General features: G+C 37.9%; 1 protein-coding gene across 6 annotated transcripts in view; it reads right to left on the reverse strand.

The window, feature by feature from the left end:
• BRWD1 (bromodomain and WD repeat domain containing 1) overlaps positions 1–25,531 on the reverse strand; it is a 127,837-nt gene that overhangs the window by 65,771 nt on the left and 36,535 nt on the right. For 4 of the 6 annotated variants that reach the window (XM_024239366.3, XM_054542520.2, XM_054542521.2 and 1 more), the window contains 8 exons: positions 24,904–24,944; positions 23,111–23,209; positions 19,134–19,284; positions 18,750–18,884; positions 13,893–14,021; positions 13,462–13,687; positions 7,466–7,651; positions 4,706–4,889 (listed from right to left, as the gene is read on the reverse strand). In XM_024239366.3, the coding sequence (XP_024095134.3) occupies positions 4,706–4,889; positions 7,466–7,651; positions 13,462–13,687; positions 13,893–14,021; positions 18,750–18,884; positions 19,134–19,284; positions 23,111–23,209; positions 24,904–24,944 (1,151 nt within the window). Of the gene's footprint in view, positions 1–4,705; positions 4,890–7,465; positions 7,652–13,461; positions 13,688–13,892; positions 14,022–18,749; positions 18,885–19,133; positions 19,285–20,279; positions 20,374–20,487; positions 20,539–23,110; positions 23,210–24,903; positions 24,945–25,531 lie in introns of those variants that run through there. The other 2 variants (XM_063720899.1, XM_054542522.2) reach the window with 2 other exon arrangements.

Consider the following 25,531-nt stretch of genomic DNA (forward strand, 5'->3'; position numbering starts at 1 on the left):
CTGAACTGATGGATAACTAAAGGATATAAAGAATAAAAACCAGTGTGATTCTATAAATCATAAGTTTATACACTTTAAAAATACACAAAATCTCTAAAGTTAAAACATGTTAAAAATTTATATGAATATAAATAAAATCTCAGAGGCAGTTAGAAAGACCTATTTTTTGTATCTGAGGCAAAAATATTCATTGATTTCTTTTCTGATTGGTACTATTAGGACCAATTCAAACAGAATCTCCCATAATAGCTTTTCAAAACGTCTTCATGATTTTCCAAGATTGCAATTCCTTTCTCTAAAGAAAAAATAAGCACAGAGTCTGCCTTCTCCACATTTATTCAAGCTATGTTTGATAATTTATAGAAAACAAGAATAGCAATGTTACTGGTTTTTCTAATCACCTATATTTCACTCACATGATAAACAAAAAGATTATGTTATTCTGACCAATTTCAAAGCAAAAGACCTGCCACCAAGAAGAAGGTACTAAAATCATTTTTCTTCTCTGGAAAAGACTGACTGCCCCTTTTCTCCAACTGGAACATTATTAAAAACACGTGGATTTTATGTTTTTGTTTACTTTAACATCTCAAAGGAAAAAGGTTTAATACTGAAATCTTGGCCATGCTCCAAGGTATAACTAGACACTCAACAGAGTGTAAGAGTAAATGCTGTAAGGACAAAAACTGATTTTTAAGAAAATTGCATTTTTTTCTAAGTACGCCTGACAGCCCACGCTCAAGATTACAGTAGAACATTATTTTATCCAGCGGGGATTTCTAAAGCAGACTCAACCTTTCACAGGTTGTCAACTTCACTGCTTTATGTGTGTTTAAGGAACCATATAACGAGATTTTCAGCTTGCAGCCAAATGAAAATCCCACTTGATATCTGTATGTTTCCCTTTGACAATAAAGCAACACATACAATTGATTCTCAATAAAACAAAGGAACACTTGACATCGGTATCATTTTCAGGTGCGCGCAATTTTACTCCTAATGAGATGGTCAGCTAAGAAAAGTGGTATTATCAAAGATCATAGAGTGTATATAAAAGAATTTTTATATGGCCAGACGCAGTGGCCCACACCTGTAATCCCAGCACTCTGGGAGGCCAAAGTGCATGGATCACCTGAGGTCAGGAGTTCACGACCAGCCCGGCCAACATGGTGAAGCCCCGTCTCTACTAAAAATACAAAAAATTAGCTGGGCTTGCCAGCTACTCTGGAGGCTGAGGCAGGAGAATCGCTCGAACCCGGGAGGTGTAGGTTGAAGTGAGCCAAGATCACACCATTACACTCCAGCCTGGGCAACAAAAGCAGAATTCCGTCTCAAAAAAAAAAAAAAAAATTATAATGAATAGAATTTCTACCATTATTGGATCAAGACAAACTACGTGCCTGAATCCTAGGCAAAAAAAGAATTACTTATACTGGTAAGCAACATTATATGCTCATAACTCTGCACAGCTGTCATTTACCTTTATGCTTTTATATCTATTACCTAAATTTTTCACAATAGACACAAACTTTTATAGTCAGAAAACAGATTTTTAAATACTCTTCATCCTTATCAAATGATATCCTAACATACAGTTATGCAAAATTCACCCTTGTTTCCACTATTGGAACTGTTGCCATAGGCAATGATCACCACATCTCAATCAAGTATCGCCTTTATAAAATCTCACATGAGCTTTATTTTAGAGTAAAATGCTAGAAAGAGCTACGTTCTTTTCTGTGAAAATTATACTATGGCAGATAGCTAGCTGCCGTTCTCCTTTTCTTCCATAGAAACAATACCAATTTTTATCCAGGCTCTTCGCTGCTCTAAATAGATACTGTGTTACCTCCTCTCCTCCTTAGCTTATTATGGTCAAATGACAACATTCCGGTCAATGAGTTATAAGCAGAAATGCCACACGGCTACTTAAAGCAAGTTCCTTTGACTAGAAATGCCCTTTTTGACATCTGAACATCTTTCTTCTTTTCTTCTAAATTTCAACCTACATCACAAATACAGATATGTAATAACTACAGCTTCAGCAGCTACCTTGGACTATGCAGTGACCTTAAGACTAGAAGCCAAGGCTGGATGCGGTGGCTCACGCCTGTAATCCCAGAACTTTGGGAGGCCGAGGCAGGTGGATCACCTGAGGACAGGAGTTTGAGACCAGGCCTAGCCAACATGGTGAAACCCCATCTTTACTGAAAATACAAAATTAGCCGGGTGTGGTGACCCATCACTGTAATCCCAGCTACTCTGGAGGCTGAGGCAAGAGAATCGCTTGAGCCCAGGAGAGGTTGCAGTGAGCCGAGATCATGCCACTGCACTCCAGCCTGGGTGACAAAAGCGAAACTGTCACACACACACAAAAAAAGACTAGAAGCCAAGCTCCATGATGGGGATGAGAAACACAGGAGTCTAAGTTCCTGATTAACTATGGAACCACTATTCCAGCCTTAGATTATTTCTAGTCTTCCTTCAGATAAGAAAATAAATGCTTGTGTGTTTAAGAAACTAATTTTTCAGGTCTTTCTCTCTTGACACCTGTTTGCTTCCCTTGGTTTTGAAAAAGCATCCCAAAATGACACTTTTGGTTCTGATGACCATAAGACTTAGACGCCAATTTAAAACTTAATTACAGCATACTATATACATACTGATTTTCTGTATTTCTCATCACAATTCCACATTTTGCTTTTCACCATTTTCTAGTCCTTCCCAAATTCACAGAACAATATATAAGTACTATCTAATAACACTCCAGCATTCACTGAAACTCTTCTGGTTAAACATATAAAAACACAAAGATAAATTTACAAAATTATCTTCAAGCTATTAAGTTATTATGACACACAAACATGAGAAAATACTGAAACATTTTAGATATCATTCAAAAAAGTATTTGCTGCTTCCATTTCAATAACTCAAATCAGTACATTACAACTCAGCACCAAGGACACTACTGCCCATATTATAATTACAAAATATCATTTCTACACTTCATCTTAGCCAAAAGGCCAAGAAGCAATATAAAATATCATTTCTTAGGCTGGGCGCGGTGGCTCACACCTGTAATCCCAGCACTCTGGGAGGCCGAGGCAGGCAGATCACCTGAGGTCGGGAGTTCGAGACCAGCCTGACCAACATGGAGAAACCCCGTTTCTACTAAAAATACAAAATTAGCCAGGCGTGGTGGCGCATGCCTGTAGTCCCAGCTACTCGGGAGGCTGAGGCAGGAGAATCACTTGAACCCAGAGGCAGAGGTTGCAGTGAGCCAAGATCGTGCCATTGCACTCCAGCCTGGATGAGAACAAAACTCTGCCTCAAAAAAATAAAAGAAATAACATTTCTTATTAAAAGAAAATAGGGCTGCTTAATTTCAGATATAGGTCAAAAATTTACAAGATGAACTATAATATCTTTCCCTGTCTCATAGTAAGGATGCTATGGAAAACTACTAGTCATTTTGAAAGGATAGCGAGCCTTGTAAAGAGGCTCCTCATGGCTAGAAAGAGATGATTTAAACATCAATAAAGAATATCAGAAATAAGTTAAACCCCAGCTATTTGATTTATACATTAAAACACACACACATACAAATTGGTCGCTGTTGAATAACGAAAAGGAATAAATCTTTATTTTGAGGGGAAATAAAGCAAAATAATCAAGCATCTACTCTGCCTTTCCCATACAAACTTTGCTACTTGATAATTAAGTATACTTGGGTAGATTTCTTTTTTAGAAGTGTCCAAGATAATAAATGAAGAAGTTTTCACAGAGTTAAAAATCATGATTATATAACAGCTAATAAATTAATGAATCTAGACATTAAGCATTGATAGCTGCTAACATCACAAAAACTGAGGAGGCTATTTATGTGTGCCTTCTGATAGAATTATCACTTATGAAGCAGTCTTGCAAAAAACCGAAAACATTTATGACACCTGAAACAACTGGAAATTTAAACACAGCCTGGATATTTGGTTATACTGAGAAACCAAGGTACGGTTTTTTTAAGGTGTGATAACAGCATTATGTTATATATTTTAAAATTTCTTATCTTTTAGAAATACACACTAATATGCTTATGGACAAAAATAATATTACATCTAGGATTTCTTTCAAAATAATACTGCAAGGACAAAAGTGGGTGTGTGTGTGTATGGATAAAAAAAAGACGGAGCTGGGCGCGGTGGCTCATGCCTGTAATCCCAGCACACTGGGAGGCTGAGGCGGGTGGATCGCCTGAGGTCAGGAGTTCAAGACCAGCCTGGCCAACATGGTGAAACCCTGTCTCTACTAAAAATACAAAAAATTAGCTGGGCGTGGTGGCAGGCGCCTGTCAGCCCAGCTACTCAGGAGGCTGAGGCAGGAGAATCGCTTGATCCCGGGAGGCGGAGGTTGCAGTGAGCTGAGATCATGCCACTGCACTCCAGCCTGGGCAACGAGAGCGAAACTCCGTCTCGAAAAAAAAAAAAAAGAAAGAAGCAAGACTGGCTCTGAAAACCTTTAACGTAGTAAAAACGTTAGAGAATAATTCTGACATTTTCCTACCACAACTAAAATAGTAAGATTCCCACTCATTACTAATATATTTATACAATTATTTACACAATTAATGGAATACAGAATGTGTAAATAACCATATGAATATATTTTCACAGATAGAAACATTATAAATAGATATCCTAAAACAAACCTAAATATGCCTAGTGGTACCTCTGGTACAACCACTCTTCGTTTCCAAGCCTGCAGGTCACGTTCTGTAGCAATCTGACTGCGTGGAGCATTTTGATGCATCTGACGAACACCTTCAACTTGTCCACTACGACGCAGACCAATATTTGGAGGGGACTGAATGTCTAAGCTCAGCCTTCTAAAACCTAGGAAAAAATGATGAGGAAGTGATTCCAATACACCTTTAAACTAATATACATTTAGCATGTAACAAGCACACGTTCACCTAAGACGTGCACCAAAAATAAAGAACTAAGAGAAGATAGTATCTACTGAAAAAACTTTGTGAGAAAAATCTTTTTTAAATTTATTTTCTGTACAGACAAGGTCTTCCTATGTTGCCCGGGCTAGTCACAAACACCTGACCTCAAGCAATCCTCTTACCACGGCTTCCCAAAGTGCTGGGATTATAGGCATGAGCCACTGCACCCAGCCTGACAGAATCTTAACATGACTAAGATCAAAATGTAGAATACTCAACAAACATTAACTATTAAACCTCAATTTCAATTTTTACTAGACTTTCTGAAATTATAAAATGTACATTTTACATTACATTATATATGCATTCCTAAAAACTGTGCCTTCATAAAAATTGCACACTAAAAAAAGTCTTTTTGAAAAATTTGCACTGAAGACAGATACCTGAAATCAAAGTGGTTTTACAAGAGCTCTTACAACAGTAATCATGATTCTCATGATTCTCAAGAGATAATCTGAGCCACCAAGGCAAGATGGTTATTAAAAAGTCAAACAAATAAAACGTTGTGGGTAAATGCCAGTCGTGCTTAAACTAGAGCTGGGCAAGTGGGTGATGATGCAATGAAGACAACAGTGACGCTCTGAGCCTGAGGGGCTGCTGTTAAGGTGGGTACAGGAGGCTGAGCAACCTCCCATGAGCTGGAAGCCACAGAGACTAGCCTCTGAGGAGGAAGTCCTAGACAAAGTGCTCATTTTCTTACAATACAAGGTGAAGGGGCTCCTGCTACTAACACAACAGAAAAACTGAGGGTGATATTGATTCTTGTGGGAGGCTATGGAGCTGTACTCCAGCTATGCCAGCTCTTCTTGCCTAGGTAAAAATCCACGAGTGAATGCAACTTCTGCACTCTTCTATGTACCACACTCTATTTATCAATCACATGTGTACCAATGTGCATTAGAGAACACCAACTTCAAATGGCATTAAATGCCCCGCCAGTAAACCAAGCATTTATATTAAAATACTGTATATTGAAATGTGTTCTAATGAAGAAACATTTTTGAACTGAGAAATATAAATTCTAAATTTAACTGCCCAAGTCATAGCGTTATTCTCCAACAATTTGAAAACATGCATAAAGTTATTTATCACATCACTTATAACAGCAAAGCATAAGAAACAACCTAAATGCCCATAAAGAGATTACAAAGATTAGTTACTCCACACAGAGGAGGAGTATGAAGCTATTAAAAAAAAAAAAAAAAAAGATGAAGAATTCTGTGAACTGATACGATTTCTAGAACATCTTAAGGCAATACAGTAGGTGCCAGAAGAATGTGTTTATGTATCTTGTGCCTCTTGCCATGACAGACCGAGGACATAGCATCAACTATTCAGTATTCCTGTCTAAATGCTTAACCTGAACCCAATTATGAGGAAACAATCAGACAAATCCAAATTGAGAGAAATCTTGTGAAAACAGGCCTGAATCTTTCCAAAGTACCAGTGCTCTGAGGACACTTTTCTGGATTAAAAGACATAATCCTAAAATATAATGAGCAGGGCTTGATTAAATCCTAAATTTTTTTTTTAAAAAGGCCATGAGGAAGGACAGTTAGTTATTGGGACAACTGGGGAAGTGTAAGTAAGGACTCAAAATTAGATAGCAGTGCTATATCAACAATTATCATATTCAGCTTGTTGAATGTGATCACTGTATTATGGTTATGTAAGAGAATATCTCTGGTTCTTGGATGATACAGGATGAAGCATTAAGGTATAAAGTGTCACAAGTCTTACTTTCAAATGCTTCTGAAAAAAACATATAGGAATGTGTGTGTGCACACATACACAAAAAAAAGCTAAAGCAAGTATAGTAATATAAGGAATCTAGGTAAAGAATATATGGCTGTTCATTGTATCCTTCTTCCAACCTTTCTTTCCAAAATAAAAAAATAAAGTCTTATGCTGTAAGTTTAAGAGAAAAAAAGTACTATTTTAAATGAATAATGAAACTTGTAAATCACACTGGACTAGAAACAAAGTAAATAGTGGAACTAATTGAAAGGAGACTAGTGATTGTTATGTATTTACTTCTACACTGCACTTTTAAGGACTCCACACTGAAAACTCACTAACTTTTCAAACTTTCTGATTCAATAAGAAAAATCATACTCTACCCAATACAGTTTTTCAAAAATTACCAATGTTAAAGTAAAGAAAAGCTAGAACTATGGTTTTATCTTAAAAACCAATTGGTTATTCGCTCCTATTTAATACAATTTTGTAAATACTATATTTTTAGAGCACAAAAGGCTTCAGCAGTACTTGAAATTCAAATACCCATTTGTTACTACATTATCTTACACCTCACAAAGCTACCTTCAGACTACTAATTAAGTTGTAAAAATACATTGTTTACTTAAGTTTCTCACATTACATGTACCTGACAAAGACTTCGTTTACTCTTTAATTTCAATGCAGCCATATTCAGGTAAAATATTTATCAGTATTTATTACCTCTCCGGGGTGTTTCTTCACCATTTGAAAGTCCTCTTGGAATAGCATCCTGATCTGCTCCCATTCTCTGATCTTGCTGCTGCTGCAACTGTCTTATCATTCCATCAAGAATACTCGATTCTGGGCTGCGTTCATCACTATCATTGGTTTGCAGGCTTATAATTTGTTCAATCACCTCTCCATCACCTACAAATTCAATTATTTAATATATAATCATATAAAAGCAGAAAACAAAAAAATTTCGTTAGGGTACAAATTAAAATACATTAACAATGGTCAGAATTTCCCATTTTTGAAAAATAACCAGTTTAAAAAGATACTCTACATATCCACCAAGAAGTCAGAGAAAATATTCAAAGCCAACAAAAGTCTTCCTGTAGAGGACTAAATACTACAAAAACCTGAAAGCAGCCTCTGAAATTCCTGCAAGTGGAAGCATGGAAACATGTTTCTGTAAAACTTTATTATGCTGTTTCACACTAATGCCCCTCACCATACTCGATATATTTCACTAAAATCTTATTCCCCAGAGTCTCTAACTGGAAAAGAGCAACTATGGGTCATTTCCAATGTAGAGAAAATCCCTGAGATTTAATTTCTTCTCTATGTCTTAAGGAAGGGGAAAAAAGGGAGGTAAGACCTTTTTTAAGCCTTCAACAAGACTTTAGCTCTCCCTCTGCCCCAAGAGTCCTCGGAGAACAGTGCAATTGATGGTGGTAATTACACAAGCCTCTCCAACTAATTTCAAATTATTCTCTTAGATATGTTTTTAACACAGCTACTACCCATAATTCTTACTTCAAATACAGAGTTTTTTTGAGACAGAGTCTCACTTTTGTTGCCCAGGCTGGAGTGCAGTGGCGTGATCTCGGCTTACTGCAAGCTCTGCCTCCCGGGTTCAGGCCATTCTCCTGTCTCAGCCTCCCGACTAGCTGGGACTACAGGTGCCTACCACCATGCCCGGCTAATTTTTTGTATTTTTTTTTTTTTTTAGTAGAGACGGGGTTTCACCGTGTTAGCCAGGATGGTCTCGATCTCCTGACCTCGTGATCCACCCACGTCAGCCTCCCAAAGTGCTGGGATTACAGCCGGGGCGTGGTGGCTCACATCTGTAATCCCAGCACTTTTGGAGGCCAAGGCAGGTGGATCACTTGAGGTCAAGAGTTCGAGACCAGTCTCTACTGAAAATACAAAAAAAAATTAGCCGGGCCTGGTGGCACACGCCTGTAATCACAGCTACTCGGGAGGCTGAGTCTAGAGAATTGCCTGAACCCAGGAGGCGAAGGTTGCAGTGAGCCAAGATCATGCCACTGCACTCCAGCCTGGGTGACAGAGTCAAACTGTGTCTCAAAAAAAAAATAAATAAATAAATAAAATAAAAAATAAAGGAGACTAATAAGGTAATAATCAAAAGGAATGCAAAGATATAACTTGCCACCATAGAAGCAGATAGAGAAACTGCAAAACCTCATACAGTATTATGGGATGGGCAAGGGAGGACATTTCCACCCTGCTACCTGAGTAAGACTCCCTTGCATATCACTGATAATGTCTTTGTTTTGCTATGGAAACCAATGAAGAACTTAAAAGAGCTAAATGTTGTATCTCATATTAACTTTTTCTTTAAAAATTTTATCAGTCTCAAAAAATGAGTTGAAAAGGCAGTACGTAGAGCCTTAATCTAAAAAGATAAGAAGATTTTAATTAGAATTGCTTAGAACACAAAATTCCTAAGATTACAACATGATACCAAAGGAAAAACGGCAAAGAAGATTTCTAATCGTCATAAGCCGAAATAACCTAAGTCTATATAACTTTTCTTTTTTTTTTTTTTTTTTTTTTGGTAGAGACAAGGTCTTGCTATATTGCCCAGGCTGGTCTTGAACTCCTGAGCTCAAGCAATCCGCCTGCCTCAGCCTCCCAAAGTGCTAAGATTACAGGCGTGAGCCACTGCACTCAGCCTAACTTTTCTTTCATAGCACAGAACACTTAACTGTTAACTTCTCAAATATCAGAATGTTAACTGTCTCTATGGAATAATACAAGCGATACTGAAATATTGAAGGAGGGTTCTACCCATGAAAACTTAACTGCTACAGGAAGTGTCCTTCTGCCATAAACAACTACAATACTGGAAAAAATATATGTAAAACAAAAGCTTTCAGACACTGGACAACAGGCAGCACAAGACTGTGATCCCTGAGAGAAGGAGAACAATGGAGACAAACCCTTTGATTGCTCCAGATTACTGTCTGGAGGTAGTCCCCAGGTTACAGAACAAAAGACAGAACCCAAACAGCATCCACAGATCTAACTGAGTTGAGGAGACAGAGGTGAGAGTTTGCTGGAAGAGGAATGTTAAAATACGCAGGACTGAATATCAGAGGAGGGTGAATTGCACACAAAGCTCCAGAGATCCATAATGAGGTCCCATCAATTATTTAACTAAATACTGATACGTGGCCGGGCATGGTGGCTCACGCCTGTCTGTAAACCCTGCACTTTGAGAGGCTGAGGTGGGAGGATCACCTGAGGTTAGGAGTTCGAGACCAGACTGGCCAGCATGGGGAAACTTCATCTCTACTAAAAATACAAAAATTAGCCTGGTGTGGTGGTGCACACCTGTACTCCCAGCTACTTGGGAAGCTGAGGCAGGGAAACTGCTTGAACCCCAGAGGCGAAGGTTGCAATAAGCCAAGATCACACCAAGGAACTCCAGCCTGGGCAACAGAGCAAGACTGTCTCAAAAAAAAATTTTTTAATTAAATACTGATATGTGTGCGCATGGGGCAGAACTCCACTATTGAGGGGAAAATATAAAAAAGCAGTTGCACAAAAATTTGCAGAGCTCTCACAAGGCAGAAAATAGTTCAAGTTCCCAGGAGCCAGAATACACAGCAGAAGTGCTTTATGTACACTTCCAGTTTTAACACCTAGAATAGTAAAAAGACATGTATTCAAGTGCAGAGCAGTAAAGAATAGTAACTCCTACTATTTTGGTGCCACAATCAAGATTTGTGCTACAGTGCCAGAAGTTTATTTCTACCCACCCGTGATCCATAGTACAAATGTCAACACTGTAAAAAAATAAATACCTCAGTATTGTTATGAAGATGGCTGTGACCCTGCAGACTCCATGAAAGGTTGCAGATACACCTATGGGTCTGCAAACCACATATTGACAATTTCTGCCCTAAAGCAACCATTACATACAAATAAACAGGTATTGCTAATAAGACATTAGTGGAGGTCATATGGAACACACACAAAAAAATCATCAATCCCAAAGAAGAAAAAAAAAGAAAAAGGAAAAAGGCACAAAGAACGAAAAGAATATAGAGGAAACAAATAGGAATACTCTATGTTCGCACCCATACCATATGAACATTTAAGTGTAAATACTCTACACTTAATAGAGTACTTAATACTTAAATCCCAATTAAAAGACAAGTTATCAGATTCGATATATAAAGACACAGATCAGCTGGAAGAATTGATGAAGATATACCATGACAATCCTAACCCAAAACAAGCTGAATTGGCTATATTAATATGAAACAAGACTCTTCAAAAAATATTTTTAGAGATACAGAGACACATTTCATGAGAAAAGAATTATTTCATCCAGAAGACAAGCAATTCAAAATGTGTATGCACCTAATGAATGAGCTTTAAAATAAAGTAAAAACTGAGTAAACTGAAGAAAGAAATGACAAATTCCACGTGACAGTTGGATATTTCAATCAAGATGATAGCCCCAAACTGGAAACAAGCCTTTAACCGTCAGTGAATGCAAAAACAAATGATAATATACCTATCTATTCCATGGGGCATTATCAGCCCCAATGAATAAACAGGAACAAACTACTGATACATGCAACAACACTAATTAATCTCAAAAGCACCACACTAAGTCAAAGAAGCCAGACACAAAAGATTACACTTTGTGGCCAAGCGCAGAGGCTCACGCCTGTAATCCCACCATTTTGCGAGGCCAAGGCAGGCGGATCATGAGGTCAAGAGATCGAGACCATCCTGGCCAACACGGTGAAACCCCATCTCTCCTAAAAATACAAAAATTAGTTGGGTGTGGTGGCACACGCCCGTAGTCCCAGTTACTTAGGAGGCTGAGGCAGGAAAACCACTTGAACCCGGGAGGTGGAGGTTGCAGTGAGCCAAGATCATGCCACTGCACTCCAGCCTGCCGACGGAGCAAGACTCCATCTCAAAAAAAAAAAAAAAAAAAAGATTACACTTTGTATATAAAACCCTCTTAAAGGACAAAATTAAAGTGACAGAAAATGTAACACTGATTACAAAGGACTGGGAGAAAGGAGAGGACTGACTCCAAACAGATCCTGGGGACTTTTGTGGGCAGTATAAATGTTTTATATCTTGATTGTGGTGGTAGTTACTTGATTATTTAACATCTGTCAAAACACTTGACAGCCTGGGCAACATGGCAAAACCCCATCTCTACTAAAAATACAAAAATTAGCCAGGTGTGTTGGCACACGCCTACAGTTCCAGCTACTCAGGAGGCTGAGGTAGGAGGATCACTTGACCCTGGGAGGCCAGAGGCTGCAGTCAGTCAAGATCGCACCACTGCACTCCAGCCTGGGCAAACGAGTAAGACCCTGTCTCAAAAAATAAACACACACACACTTGAATTGTACACTTAAAATTGGTGAATTTTGTATATAAAGTACACTTCAATAAAAGTAATAAAAATAACATTTGAAATAGCAACCATATAGTCATCTACATTAGGTTTTAACTTTATATATAGCTGATTTAGTTTCAGTAAATCCTCATCCAAACAAACAAAATAACATTTTTTCTTTGACATCTGTAGAGAAACACTGCCCTGCTATTAACACAAAAAAGAACTTTGCACTTGGCTATGGCTACAACAGAGAAAAGTACAAGACAAACCTGGAACACCCTACATCCAGAAAAGGAAAGAAGTGAGAGTCAAAAGGCTCTGAGAGTCAAACCTAAGGATTATGTGAGTAATATAACCCACTAACCACACCCAGAAGCCCATATTAAAACTTAATAAGCCTCATCAATAAATAAAGGGGTGAGCAATAGACAGTCATATGCAATGATACATATGACGCAATGAGGGAGCAATGATACATATGATGCAATGACGGAACAATGATGAAGTTAGAAAATAACCACTTTGCAGTATTCACAGTAACAACTGATTCAGGCAAAACTCATCAATGGGTCCTAAAACTTGAGAGTAAACTTCGACAATGAACAGGTTATTGACATATCTCCCCACAAATTACTATTAATTACAAAGAGAAAAATACTAAGTTTATAGTGAAGAAACTTGGCAAACACATTAAGTGTTCAAAAACAGCATTACCAGTAATTAGACAAACCACAATCATAAGCATCCTGAAAGAATGCTCTATTAAGACTAGAACATCATTTATGTTGTATTCTGTCAAAAATGCATAACCGGAACCTAATCAAGTAGTAGACAAACCCAGATTGAGGCCTTCTACAAAATTCCTGACCTATAATCTTCAAATACATCAACATCATGAAAGTCAAAAACTGACAACCTGCTCCAGATTAAAGGAAATTAAGGAACTATGACAACTAACTTTCGTATTTCATATGTGGTCTCAAATAAAAATTGGGAGAATTTTAAAAGCTACAAGTAAACATTATTAGAATAACTGGAAACTTTTGGTTACACACTATATAGATTTGATAATAGTATTATTTGAGTGTAAAACATCCTAATCGTCATAAGTGTCTATAGTTATGTAAGAGAATGTCATTCTTATTTAGAGGTAAATGGTACATGAGGCCCAGAAGTTAAATGGTTCAAAACAATACACAGAAAAAATAATAAAAAAACAAATATTGCAAAATATTAATAACTGGGGGATCTAGAGGTAAGGAAATTATTTATATTATACTTTAAAATATTTGAGTACACCTTTAAAAAAAAAAAAAAAGACTGCACTTACTTGTTGCCACATAGCCCAGCTGTGGAATCAAATGTTCATCTGCAGAATTTTCTCGGCCTGGTACTAATCTCTGATACTTGGTTGGATGAGGATTTCCATCTACATCTACCAAGAATGGTGGAGGCATAAGATGAGGAGCCTGCTGAGTTTGCTCATCTAAGACATAATTATTAGAATCTCTAATAAGTGGTCGATAGTCAGTATGGAAGAACATCTGATCAGGAATCTAGAAAAATGAAGTTCACAGGATGACATTTTAAGGTTCATGCATATTAAAGGAAACAAATATTAAACAGTTAATTAAAACTAGAAAAACAAGGAAATCAAATCACTCAGCTAAACTGTTTCCAAAACATAGCTCATAACTACGTATTTCCAAAACACAGCTCATAACTATTACTTGCATGCTACAACAAAGTATTAAAAATGACCTTTTCATATGGTTTGCTGCATCCAAAACCAAATATCAGAAGGTGCCCATGAGAATCTGTACAGGCAAAATGCTGTCCATCCTGTGAAAACTTACAGTCAAACACAGCTCCATGTCCTTGTCCTTCAATCTAGGAAACACAAAAGGAAAAAAGTTAGTACCAATTCTATGTAAGTGATTTGCTATGTAAACTTTTTTAATGTGGATAACCTGTGACAATATATCCCTTCTAAAAAAAAAAAAAAACAAAAAATCAGATGTTTCAGCCGGGTATGGTGGCTCATACCTGTAATCCTAGCACTTTATGAGGTGGAAGCAGGTGGACTGCCTGAGCACAGGAGATCAAGACTACCCTGGGCAACACGGTGAAACCCTGTCTCTACTAAAAATACAAAAAATTAGCCAGGCGTGGCAGTGTGCATCTGTAGTCCCAGCTACTCGGGAAGCTGAGACACGAGAATAGTTTGAACCCGGGAGGCAGGGGTTGCAGTGAGCCAAGATTGCGCCACTATACTCCACTGCACTCCAGCCTGGGTGACAGAGTGAGACTCTGTAAAATAAAAATAAAAACAAATGTTTCATTGAGCATATACATCAATCACTATTCCCAAAAAATAAAATTCATTTTAGATACAACTAGCCTAGAAAAAAGTCTTCAAAGTTCTTCTAAGCATTAGTTCTCCAAGTGCTCAAATGAAGGCTAACAACCCAATCCAAAGTGAAGGCTTCTTTTACTTCTTATAAACAATTTCATAAATTTTTGTCTTAGTATATAATAAAAGGATAATAAGCTACAAGATGATTAAAGATTAACCAAATTTGGTATTCATGAACTAAAATGAACACTTTTCTAGATTTTAAGGTGGGCTCTACTTCAGCTCATTACTAAGATGACTAAGCACCATGCAAAATTTGGCAATGCTGCCGGGTCTCAAGCATATATATGGAAAAGCCTGCAGCTACAACTACCTCAACAGAGATTTCAGAAAGGATGCTCTAAGTCTATCATGAGTGTAACCATAAATAGATTACTTTTATACTGTTTTATTCTTCCTTTTAAACTGTAAACTATATTAGTTTAATATCATCAATTTATAGTTAAGTTAGTTATTTAGTTAACTCTACAGTGTAGAGCTATGCATATTTGTTGTCTGCACCTTTAACTTTCCAGTAACTAAACGTTATGCGTTCAGTGTTAGAGAAATGAGACATCTACTCAGTAACTGCCAGAACAAACTCACGTCCATGCCCAAATAAGTCACTGTTTCAATAGAGATACTTCACTATTGCTGCACATGAAAAGGATGACAATTAGCAAACATGGAAAAAATAAAGTTACTTGGATATTCAGAGGATTTCTAAATAAGATGTGCATAATTAATTTATATTCTCTTAACATAAAAAGGAAAAAATTGTTTGTGTGTATATATATTTTTTTCCTCCAACTGATCATTAAAACATAAGAACACGGTTTCACCCACATGGTCCTTCTAGGAGCCACCGGTGCCACAGCACAACCTACATATATGCACCACTTTGCATCCCTGGCCTGGGACCTTCAGTCATGGTTAAAGCAGACGCCAGTGGGGAGGGAGTGGCAACATCTCAAAGCTGGAAAGCTGAAGATGGTGGCAGCAACTCTTCCCATCGTACATGTGGACTTAACAGCACCAAAAGCTTTTCTATAAATACTTGCTGAGATGAAAGTATTCTCAAGTGGGCAGACCTATCTAAGCAGAGCAACGGGGACTTGGGGTTTCACTTGTAATTGGAAGCGTCCTATACAATGATTCCTGACAAAACGCAACCTGCAACTGTGTCTGGAGAAAAATGTCACATTAAAGTTTATTATGTATTCATGAAATATTGTTGCTATTAATAACTGACAACCCTAGTTTATCTAGAATTAGGAATTATGAGCCTCTCAGCTGAGCAGTAAAGAAATGTCAGTAAACAAGGCCAATTTTGGCTATGCAACTGGAAATAAAATCATTGTTGCCCACGTGAAATGCTTTTACAGATCATTCTTTGGCATAGAGTTTTTCCGCTTATATTCTGCTTAAAGCCTAAATTAATGTAGTTTTTTGTTTTGAGGAGTTAAATTCAGGACGCAACATTATTACTGAGTTTGAAAGGATAGTTAAGGTAATGGATGTATCCCATGGATTTTAAAACGATAGAAAAATTGTCCAAGAATGCTTAGTTCTTTTCCCAATAATTTGAATACGTAGAAACGCAGCTTTGAGAGATGCCCAATTGTGTATTTGTACTTCGGTCATACTATTTAAAATGTTTTAGAATGCATTTAATCAAAGGTCTAAGAACCTGAGAATCAAAGGTCTAAGAATGCATCAGCATCAACAGGATGCTACTACACTGCCTCTAAAATACATCACACAGGCCGGGTGCAGTGCCTCACGCCTGTAATCCCAGCACTTTGGGAGGCCGAGGTGGGCGGATCACAAGGTCAGGAGATCAAGACCATCCTGGCTAACACGGTGAAACCCCATCTCTACTAAAAATACAAAAACAAAATTAGCCGGGCGTGGTGGCAGGCACCTGTAATCCCAGCTACTTGAGAGGCTGAGGCAGGAGAATGGCGTGAACCCAGGAGGCGGAGCTTGCAGTGAGCTGAGATCACACCACTGTACTCCAGCCTGGGCGACAGTGCAAGACGCTGTCTCAAACAAAACAAAACAAAAAATTACTTTGAATTATAACAGTATAAACTGAAGAGTAAATTCACGAAATGTCTCAAACATATAAAGCCTTAACAATGTTAAAACCCTTTTACACAATAATTCCTTCAGAATTTATCTTAGGGAAATAATCATGTACTAGGCTATTCAAAGTGTTATTGTCATACGTATTTTAGAAACCACTTAAGTACTCAACAATAGAAATTAATTGTGTAAAAGTTAACTTTCTTCTCAGACAGGCTGAATTTATACTCAAAAATGTATCTGTAAATTCTTTAAAAGTAAAAATTTCAAAAAAAGGTTTTTACATGAAATAAGATTACAAAACTATGTGCAAGCACATTTACCCATGTAACCAACCTACACATCCTGCACACAGCAGGTAGTCCCTGAACTTAAAAGCTGGAGGAGGAAAAAAAAATATCACTGTGTGCAAAGATGTCAATAAATATGGAAGGAATGATGCCATTGGAGAATCTTCAATGGATCCAATACTTGTGGGTAAAAATTTAATGAGAAACAGGATATTTAGATTAGTCTCAAAAGAGCTACTAGAAAAATCAGTTTAATAATTATATTGGGAGGCCGAGGCGGGTGATCACCTGAAGTCAGGAGTTCGAGACCAGCCTGGCCAAGATGGTAAAACCCCATCTCTAGTAAAAATACAAAAAATTAGCTGGATGTGATGTCAGATGCCTGTAATCCCAGCTACTCGGGAGGCTGAGGCAGGAGAATCACTTGAACCCAGGAGGCGGAGGTTGCAGTGACCCCAGATCATGCCATTGATTGAACTCCAGCCTGGGCAACAAGAGCGAAACTCCATCTCCAAAAAAAAAAAAAAAAAATTATCACCATAGTAAGGGGACAAATAAATATCATGTGCCTCCTAATATGATTCATGAAGGACACAATATCATTTATGTTTTATTTCATTTAAAAAACTATAACAATCTAATCATGAAAAAATATCAGACAAAACTGAGGACACTCTGTAACAATACTTGCTAATATTCAACAAAAGTTAAAGGCCAAGAAAGAGGAAAAAGAAAAAAGGCTGAGAGGGGCTGGTGACAATTAAAGAAAACTAGAGGCTGGGCACAGTGACTCACGCCTGTAATCCCAACACTTTGGGAGGCCAAGGCAGATGGATCATGAGATCAGGAGATGGAGACCATCCTGGCTAACACGGTGAAACCCTGTCTCTACTAAAAAATACAAAAAAATTAGCCGGGTTTGGTGGCGGGTGCCTGTAGTTCCAGTTACTTGGGAGGCTGAGGCAGGAGAATGGCGTGAACCCGGGAGGAGGAGCTTGCAGTGAGTTGAGATTGTGCCACTGCACTCCAGCCTGGGCAACAAAGCGAGACTCCATCTCAAAAAGAAAAAAAAAAAGAAAAGAAAACTAGAAAGATACAACCACTTAAACACAATGCATGAGCTTGAACTGGATTCTGGTCCACGGAGCAAAATATATCTAAAAAGATGTTACTATAGACCTGACTAGATAATGCTATTTTTTTTAAGAATACACCTGTGCAAAAAGAAAAAAGGCCGGGAAAACCTAATGATGTTTGGTCTCTAGATCAACCATCTTGGGATTTTTTTTTTAAGAGAGTGTCTCACTACATTGCCCAGGCTGGTCTTGAACTCCTGGGCTCAAGCGATCCTCCCGTCTCAGCCTCCCAAAGTGCTAGGAGTTCAGAGCCACCACACCCAGCCCAAGGTTACTGAAAATCCAGTAATCAAGTACTGTAATATTTGGTTAATACTGAATATTAATAATGTCATTTTATTATTTTATTGTTACTATTTTTATATTTCTATTTGTTATCAAATATTTCAATTTGTTATCAAATATTTCAATAAATTCAAGTAGTGAAAAAGTTTTTATAATTGCCATACTTTTACCAGTTTAAACACACAGGCACACAAAATGCTAAACAGGTAACTTAAAAATGTCTCCCTCATATAAATCAGTCATACAGAGAATTTCATGTATGTATGTATATACATGTAGCTGTCTAATATTCAGCAGGCTTTGAATATACTGATTTGTAAAAACAAACTGCCAAAACAAGCAGATCAATTTCTGGCTAAGCCTTATAACCCAAATACTCTAAACAAATTCAAGCATGTATCAAGGTACATCTCACTTCACTTACCATATTAAAATAATGTTTCATCTTGGTACCTTTTGTAATATCCCATATAAATATGCTGCCATCGTGTCCTGCAGATAACATAATTCTGGAATCAAAGGGATGTGTCTCCAGAACAAATACTTCATCAGCATGTCCCTTTATTTAACAAAGTCATAACATTAAAGAGGGTTTACAAGTTACAAATTGAAAATTTAAAAATACATATTGTTACAGCATATACTTTAAAAAATGTATTAGACCATAATTTATAATTATAAAAATTTCTAATTATTTCATAGTTTACATGAAAGAAACAACTTGTTCAGTATATTATTTTTATAGCTTCAAAATTACAATCATATTTCAAAAAATCTCATTTGTTACACTGTACCAGAAATTACCTACCATTAAGTTATGAAGCAGTTGTCCAGTGTAAGAATTCCACACTTTGAGGACATGATCATTCACAGCTGTGACAACAATGCTATCATTTTGATTCCAAGCTATCATTGTTACTTTAGGTTTCATAAACCTTTCCTCTTCGGAAGATAAGTCCCTAACAAAAAAATACACAACATGTAAACTTATTTAGATGGTTGGCTATACAATGTATACAATCTCTCATCAATACAAAAATAAAGAAATCCAACCCATGTGCCTATCTTATTAACCCTACAGTGAGTTCATCACAGCTGACCCAGAACAGATTGTCTAGAAACAGGTGAGGGCAAAACCTGAAGAAGGGAGGGATAATTTAGAAACAGTACAGAGACTGAATAAGGGCAGATTTTAGGACACCATTACTGCTTATGAAAGCAATGCTTTTTCTCCCTACTTCTTTCCTATTATTTCCTTCCTCTGAATACAAACCTATTGCTAACACTTACTTTCAACTGTTTCTCTCCATAGAAGACAAAAAAATTTTAGGAACACAAAAATAAGGTAATTCATATTCATATCCCCAATGTTTAGAAAAATAACTGGCACACAGATATTCAATCTGAACTGTAAATGGGACTACTCTCATCTCTTTATACAACTTTCCTACAGTCTACTCCTACAGGCCCCTTGGCAAGAATGGTCTTGGATACACATGCCTGGAATGTTTTTCATCCATTATAAAAGTGTTATGGAGGGCCAGGCACGGTGGCTCACACCTGTAATCCCAGCATCTTGGGAGACCGAGGCAGGCAGATCACGAGGTCAGCAGTTTGAGACCAGCCTGGCCAACATGGTGAAACCCCATCTCTACTAAAAATAGAAAAATTAGCCAGGTGTGGTGGCACACACCTGTATTTCCAGCTACTCAGAAGGCTGAGGCAGGAGAATCATTGGAACCTGGGAGACAGTCTGCAGTGAGCCAAGACCGCACCATTGCACTCCAGCCTGGGTGACAGAGCAAGACTATGTTCTCAAAAAATAAAAAAGTGATATGCAAAGGGTCTCTGCATTACAGTAGTCAACAGTGGGGTAGGGAAGGCCTAATGGTTCTGAAATAATAGAATACGTTTTAAGAAATTACAAGCATCGGCCAGGCGTGGTGGCTCACACCTGTAATCCCAGCATTTTGAGAGGCCGAGGCAGGCGGATAACGACGTCAGGAGATCGAGACCATCCTGGCTAACACGGTGAAACCTCATCTCTACTAAAAATACAAAAAAAAGCAAAATTAGCCAGGCATGGTGGTGGGCACCTGTAGTCCCTACTACTCGGGAGGCTTAGGCAGGAGGACAGCATGAACCCAGCAGGCGGAACTTACAGTGAGCCAAGATCACACCACTGCACTCCAGCCTGGGCAACAGAGCGAGACTCCGTCTCAAAAAAAAAAAAAAAGAAAAGAAATTACAAGCATCTAACATGTTTTAATTAACAAAGGCCAGGCACGGTGGCTCATGCCTATAATCCCAGCACTTTTGAGAGGCCAAGGTGGGCAGATCACCTGAGGTCAGGAGTTTCAGACCAACCTGGCCAACAGGGTGAAATCATGCCTCTACAAAAAATACAAAAATTAGCTGGGCGTAGTGACGGGCTCCTGTAATCCCAGCTACTTGGGAGGCTGAGGAAGGAGAATCGCTTGAACCCGGGAGGCGGAGGTTGCAATGAGCTGAGACCGTGCCACTCCATCTCAAAAAAAAAAAAAAAAAAAGAATACAGCTATAATATAGAATGAGTGTTATAAAACAGCTATGTAACTACAAAAAAAAAAAAAACACAGAAGAGAGAATAATTCTAACTTGATTGGTATTGGGGGTAGAATAATATTAAGAAGTAAAATGGAGGCCGGGCGCGGTGGCTCACGCCTGTAATCCCAGCACTTTGGGAGGCCAAGGCAGGTGGATCACGAGGCCAGGAGATTAAGACCACCCTGGCGAACATGGTGAAACCCCGTCTCTACTAAAAATACAAAAAAATTAGCCAAGCGTGTGGTGGGCGCCTGTGGTCTCAGCTACTCGTGAGGCTGAGGCAGGAGAATGGCATGAGCCCAGGAGGCGGGGCTTGCAGTGAGCAGAGATCGCACCACTGCACTCCAGCCTGGGCGACAGAGCAAGACTCTGTCTCAAAAAAAAAAAAAAGTAAAATGGAATAAAGGCAAAGACTCCATTCTTCACTTTAAACTAAAAGGCTTTCGAAGTAATAACATTGCTTTTTTTTTTTTTTTTTTTGAGGCGGAGTCTAGCTCTGTCGCCCAGGCTGGGGTGTAGTGGCTCCATCTAGGCTCACTGAAACCTCTGTCTCCTGGGTTCAACTGATTCTCCTGCTTTAGCCTCCCGAGTAGCTGGGATTACAGGCACATGCCACCATATCCAGCTAATTTTTGTATTTTTTTTTAGTAGAGGCAGGGTTTCACCATGTTGGCCAGGCTAGTCTCGATATCCTGACCTCAGGTGATCCGCCTGCCTTGACCTCCCCAAGTGCTGGGAATACAGGCATGAGCCACCATGCCCAGCCACAAATTAATAACTTTGAATTTACTAACAGATATGTTCCATTTCATCAAGTTGATTCGCCAATATTAGAACACTAAAACAGATCAATCAATTCTTAGATACAGAAGACTCTGTTTTTCAAGATTTTAAAGCAAGAAAACTTAAGATGAGAAGATATTTTCTCATGAAGAAAATTATAGGAAAAGTCCCCTTCATGGATGGTGTCAGCAAGAAAACTAAACAGTTTTCAGTCTCATTTAAAAATTTTCATTCAAGTTTTGACACTTTCTATTTTCCTTAATAAAACAATAATAGGTTAAACTGACTTTAAATTATCTTCACCCCCATTCCCTTTATTTCAACTAATCAAGGATTGACAGTATTCACTTTCATACTGAGATGTAACATTTTTATATATAATAAAGATTTTTTAATTTGTTTATGAACAAGGGTCATCAAATTTCCAGTATATATACTTTTCATTCTCTATCACAGATAATTCCACAAAAAACAAGAAGATCAAATTTATTTTGAAAATGCAATACAATTCTTTCAGCTACAGCAGAGAATATAAGTCAATTTCTGTTGTTAAAAACAAAGCATTTGGGAGGCAGAGGCGAGAGGATCACTTGAGCCCAGGAGTTCAAGACGAGCCTGAACAATAGTCTTTACAAAAAATAAACATAAAAATTAGCCAGGCATGGTGGCTCATGCTCATAGTCCCAGCTACTTGGAAGGCTGAGATGGGGGAACTGCCTGAGGCCAGGATGTCAAGGCTGAAGTGAGCCACGATCATACCCCTGGCGCTCCAGCCTGGGCGACGGAGTGAGACCCTAAAAAAATTTTTTTTAATAAAAATAAAGCAGACATGATTTCCAAAAGACAAAATGTGGAAACATTTCTCAGAAAAACTGATATGAAAAAGTGCAAAGTTAAAATTAGGAAACAAACTCTAAAGTAAAATCTATGACTTTTATTTTTAGACAGAGTCTCGCTCTGTCGCCCAGGCTGGAGCTCAATTTTCTTTTTTAACCTTAACAATAAAGTAAGTTTGCTTACCCTATTTCCCAGCCTTGGCTCTAAGCTACTTTTAAATTTTTTCAAAAATCCTATCCACAGAAAAGTATAATTTCCACTCTTAACGTACTTCAGTTAATTTTATCTTTTTTACTTGCGGAAGCTTTTAAATGCAACATCTAAGGAGGTCAATGCTTTGAGCCATAGAAAAAGTACATGTTTTTCTTTGCTACACAATGTAAGGATAAATTTATCTGGATGTCTCTGTTCACCTGATATGCAGTAGGCAGCTATTCACTTATACCACAGCTCTTCATAATAGAAGGTAGCTAAAATCCCCTCAACAAAATAACCACTAAGAGACACAGAGAGCAAGAGAGACAGAGAGAGACAGATCGAACACCTATGATGCACCTACTTCTAACAATCTCAACTTACCCTGAGATTCTGGTAGCCATATCCAATAAAATGCTCCTCCATTCTAACTGCTCAAATCTCCAAATCCGTGCTGTTCCATCTCTGCTACCACTTAGGAACCTTAAAACATTCAGAACAGGATCTTACTATATTCACACACTTTCCAACAAGGGCTACAATTAAAATCACATGCAAAAAAAGAATGTAGTGTAGCTGTCCAGACAAAAGGAAAATCCACAGGTGTTAATTCAAAAGACAGGTATTTAGAGCGTATCTGGATGGGAAAAAAAATTTGGTTTGCTATGATTTGCCCGGCCCTATGAAATAAAACACACCTCAAACTCAATCAATAGCTTTTCAAACAGATTAAGTTTTGAGAATACAATGTATAAGAATGCTGAGAAGAGGCCACGCGCAGTGGCTCACGTCTGTAATCCCAGCACTTTGGGAGGCCGAGGTGGGTGGATCACCAAGTCAGGAGTTCGAGACCAGCCTGACCAACATAGTGAAACCCCGTCTCTACTAAAAACACAAAAATTAGCCAGGTGTGGTGGCACATGCCTGTAATCCCAGCTACTCAGGAGGCTAAGACAGGAGAATCGCTTGAACCCAGGAGGCGGAGGTTGCAGTGCAGTGAGCCGAGGCTGTACCACTGCACTCCAGCCTAGACAACAGAGCTAGACTCCGTCTCAAAAAAAAATAAATAAGAATGCCAAGAAGAAAAAAAAAAAACAGAAAAAAGTTTTGAAGTATAGGAAAATAAGAGCAATAGCTCCATTTTAAACATCTTATTTGTTAATTCAAATTAATTCATGTTGGACACTGTGTAAAAATAAATCAATCTATTAACAAATTAAGTTCTCAACAATTAGTTTAGCAAAGGTACCTGACACACAATGGAGGCAAAGAAGGAGTATATGATTTAAGTAATAATTTCTTTGCAGGATATATCACAGTGGTTTCTTAGAAAAGTTTTTTTTAACTACCCAAACAAGAAATTTCATGATCCTTACACATAATTTTTTCAGTAAATCAGACATCTAGCCAAAGAAAAACTACTTTTGGTCACTAGAAGCTGGCAGAAACTACAATTCTAAAAACTTACATTTCATGCGTTCTTCCCCCAACCCCTGCCCTAGACACTTTTCATTCAATTAATACATTTACTAATAAATGCCTGCAATATACAAAGTGACAGTGACTCCAGTTAATTATATATTATTTCAAAACTTCTGAGTAGATTTCAGATATTCTGACTACAGAAAAATGCTAAGTATGTGAAGTGGCAGAGATGCTTATTGGCTTGATTTAATCATCCCACAATGTAAATATATATTAAAACACCAGTGTACTTACTCCATAAACACAGACAATTATTAGTCAACTAAAAATAAAAAATAATGGCCGAGCATGGTGGCTCACGCCTGTAATCCCAGCACTTTAGGAGGGCGAGGCGGGCGGATCACCTGAAGTCGGGAGTTTGAGATCAGACTGACCAACATGGAGAAACCCCGTTTCTACTAAAAATACAAGGTTAGCCAGGCATGGTGGCAGGCACCTGTAATCCCAGCTACTCAGGAGGCTGAGGTAGAAGATTAACTTGAACCCAAGAGGTGGAGGTTGCAGTGAGCCAAGATTGTGCCACTGCACTTCAGCCTGGGCAACGAGAGCGAAACTCCATCTCAAAAAATAAATAAATAAAAAATCATAATAATATAAAGGGAAAAAATATATACAAAATGACAGGTTAGCTATACTAATATGTAGCACATTATATTTGCCTAATAACACACACACACACACAACACACTTACCGATCACCATTGTTACAAAATTGGATACTATCTACTTTATCCTAAAGGGGGGAAAAGGACAAATACAAAAATGATCATCTACATGGTTTGTAAATTTGAAAAAATGAAGTTTTAATGCTAGAAGCCTATTTGCTTTAACAAGCAAAATTTGCACTTGTGTTGCTTAGCCCTGTCATTCAACATGTTTTATAATTTTAAGTGAAGACTAACTACAAACCTAACAAGACCACTAAAATACAGCTTTCATTTCAAAGAAAGGCACATCTAACAGGAAAAAAAGCCTTGCTTCTAAACTTAAAGCAGTATTTATAATTACATCTGTTTAAAATGACTTATATGGAAATGTGTGGAAAGTGCTCAAAATATAGGCTTTAAAGTAGCTAAAAACAAAGCATTTTCAATTGTTGTTTTAAGTTATTTAAATCTGTATTTATCAAATAACCTCTGGATATGGACTGGCTTCCCAAAAGCTTCAAATAAAAGAAAAGATGACCTGACCCTGACCAGTACTTCAGAACACTGACAGTTTTCTATCTTACTGTGCATTATTAAAACCACATTCTAATTTCATGGGCTTGGTTAGATAAACAGGCCCACTTAAAATTAACCCACCCAGATCAACTGTCAT

Source organism: Pongo abelii, chromosome 22 (assembly GCF_028885655.2).
Source record: "Pongo abelii isolate AG06213 chromosome 22, NHGRI_mPonAbe1-v2.0_pri, whole genome shotgun sequence".
NCBI classification, from domain to species: domain Eukaryota; kingdom Metazoa; phylum Chordata; class Mammalia; order Primates; family Hominidae; genus Pongo; species Pongo abelii.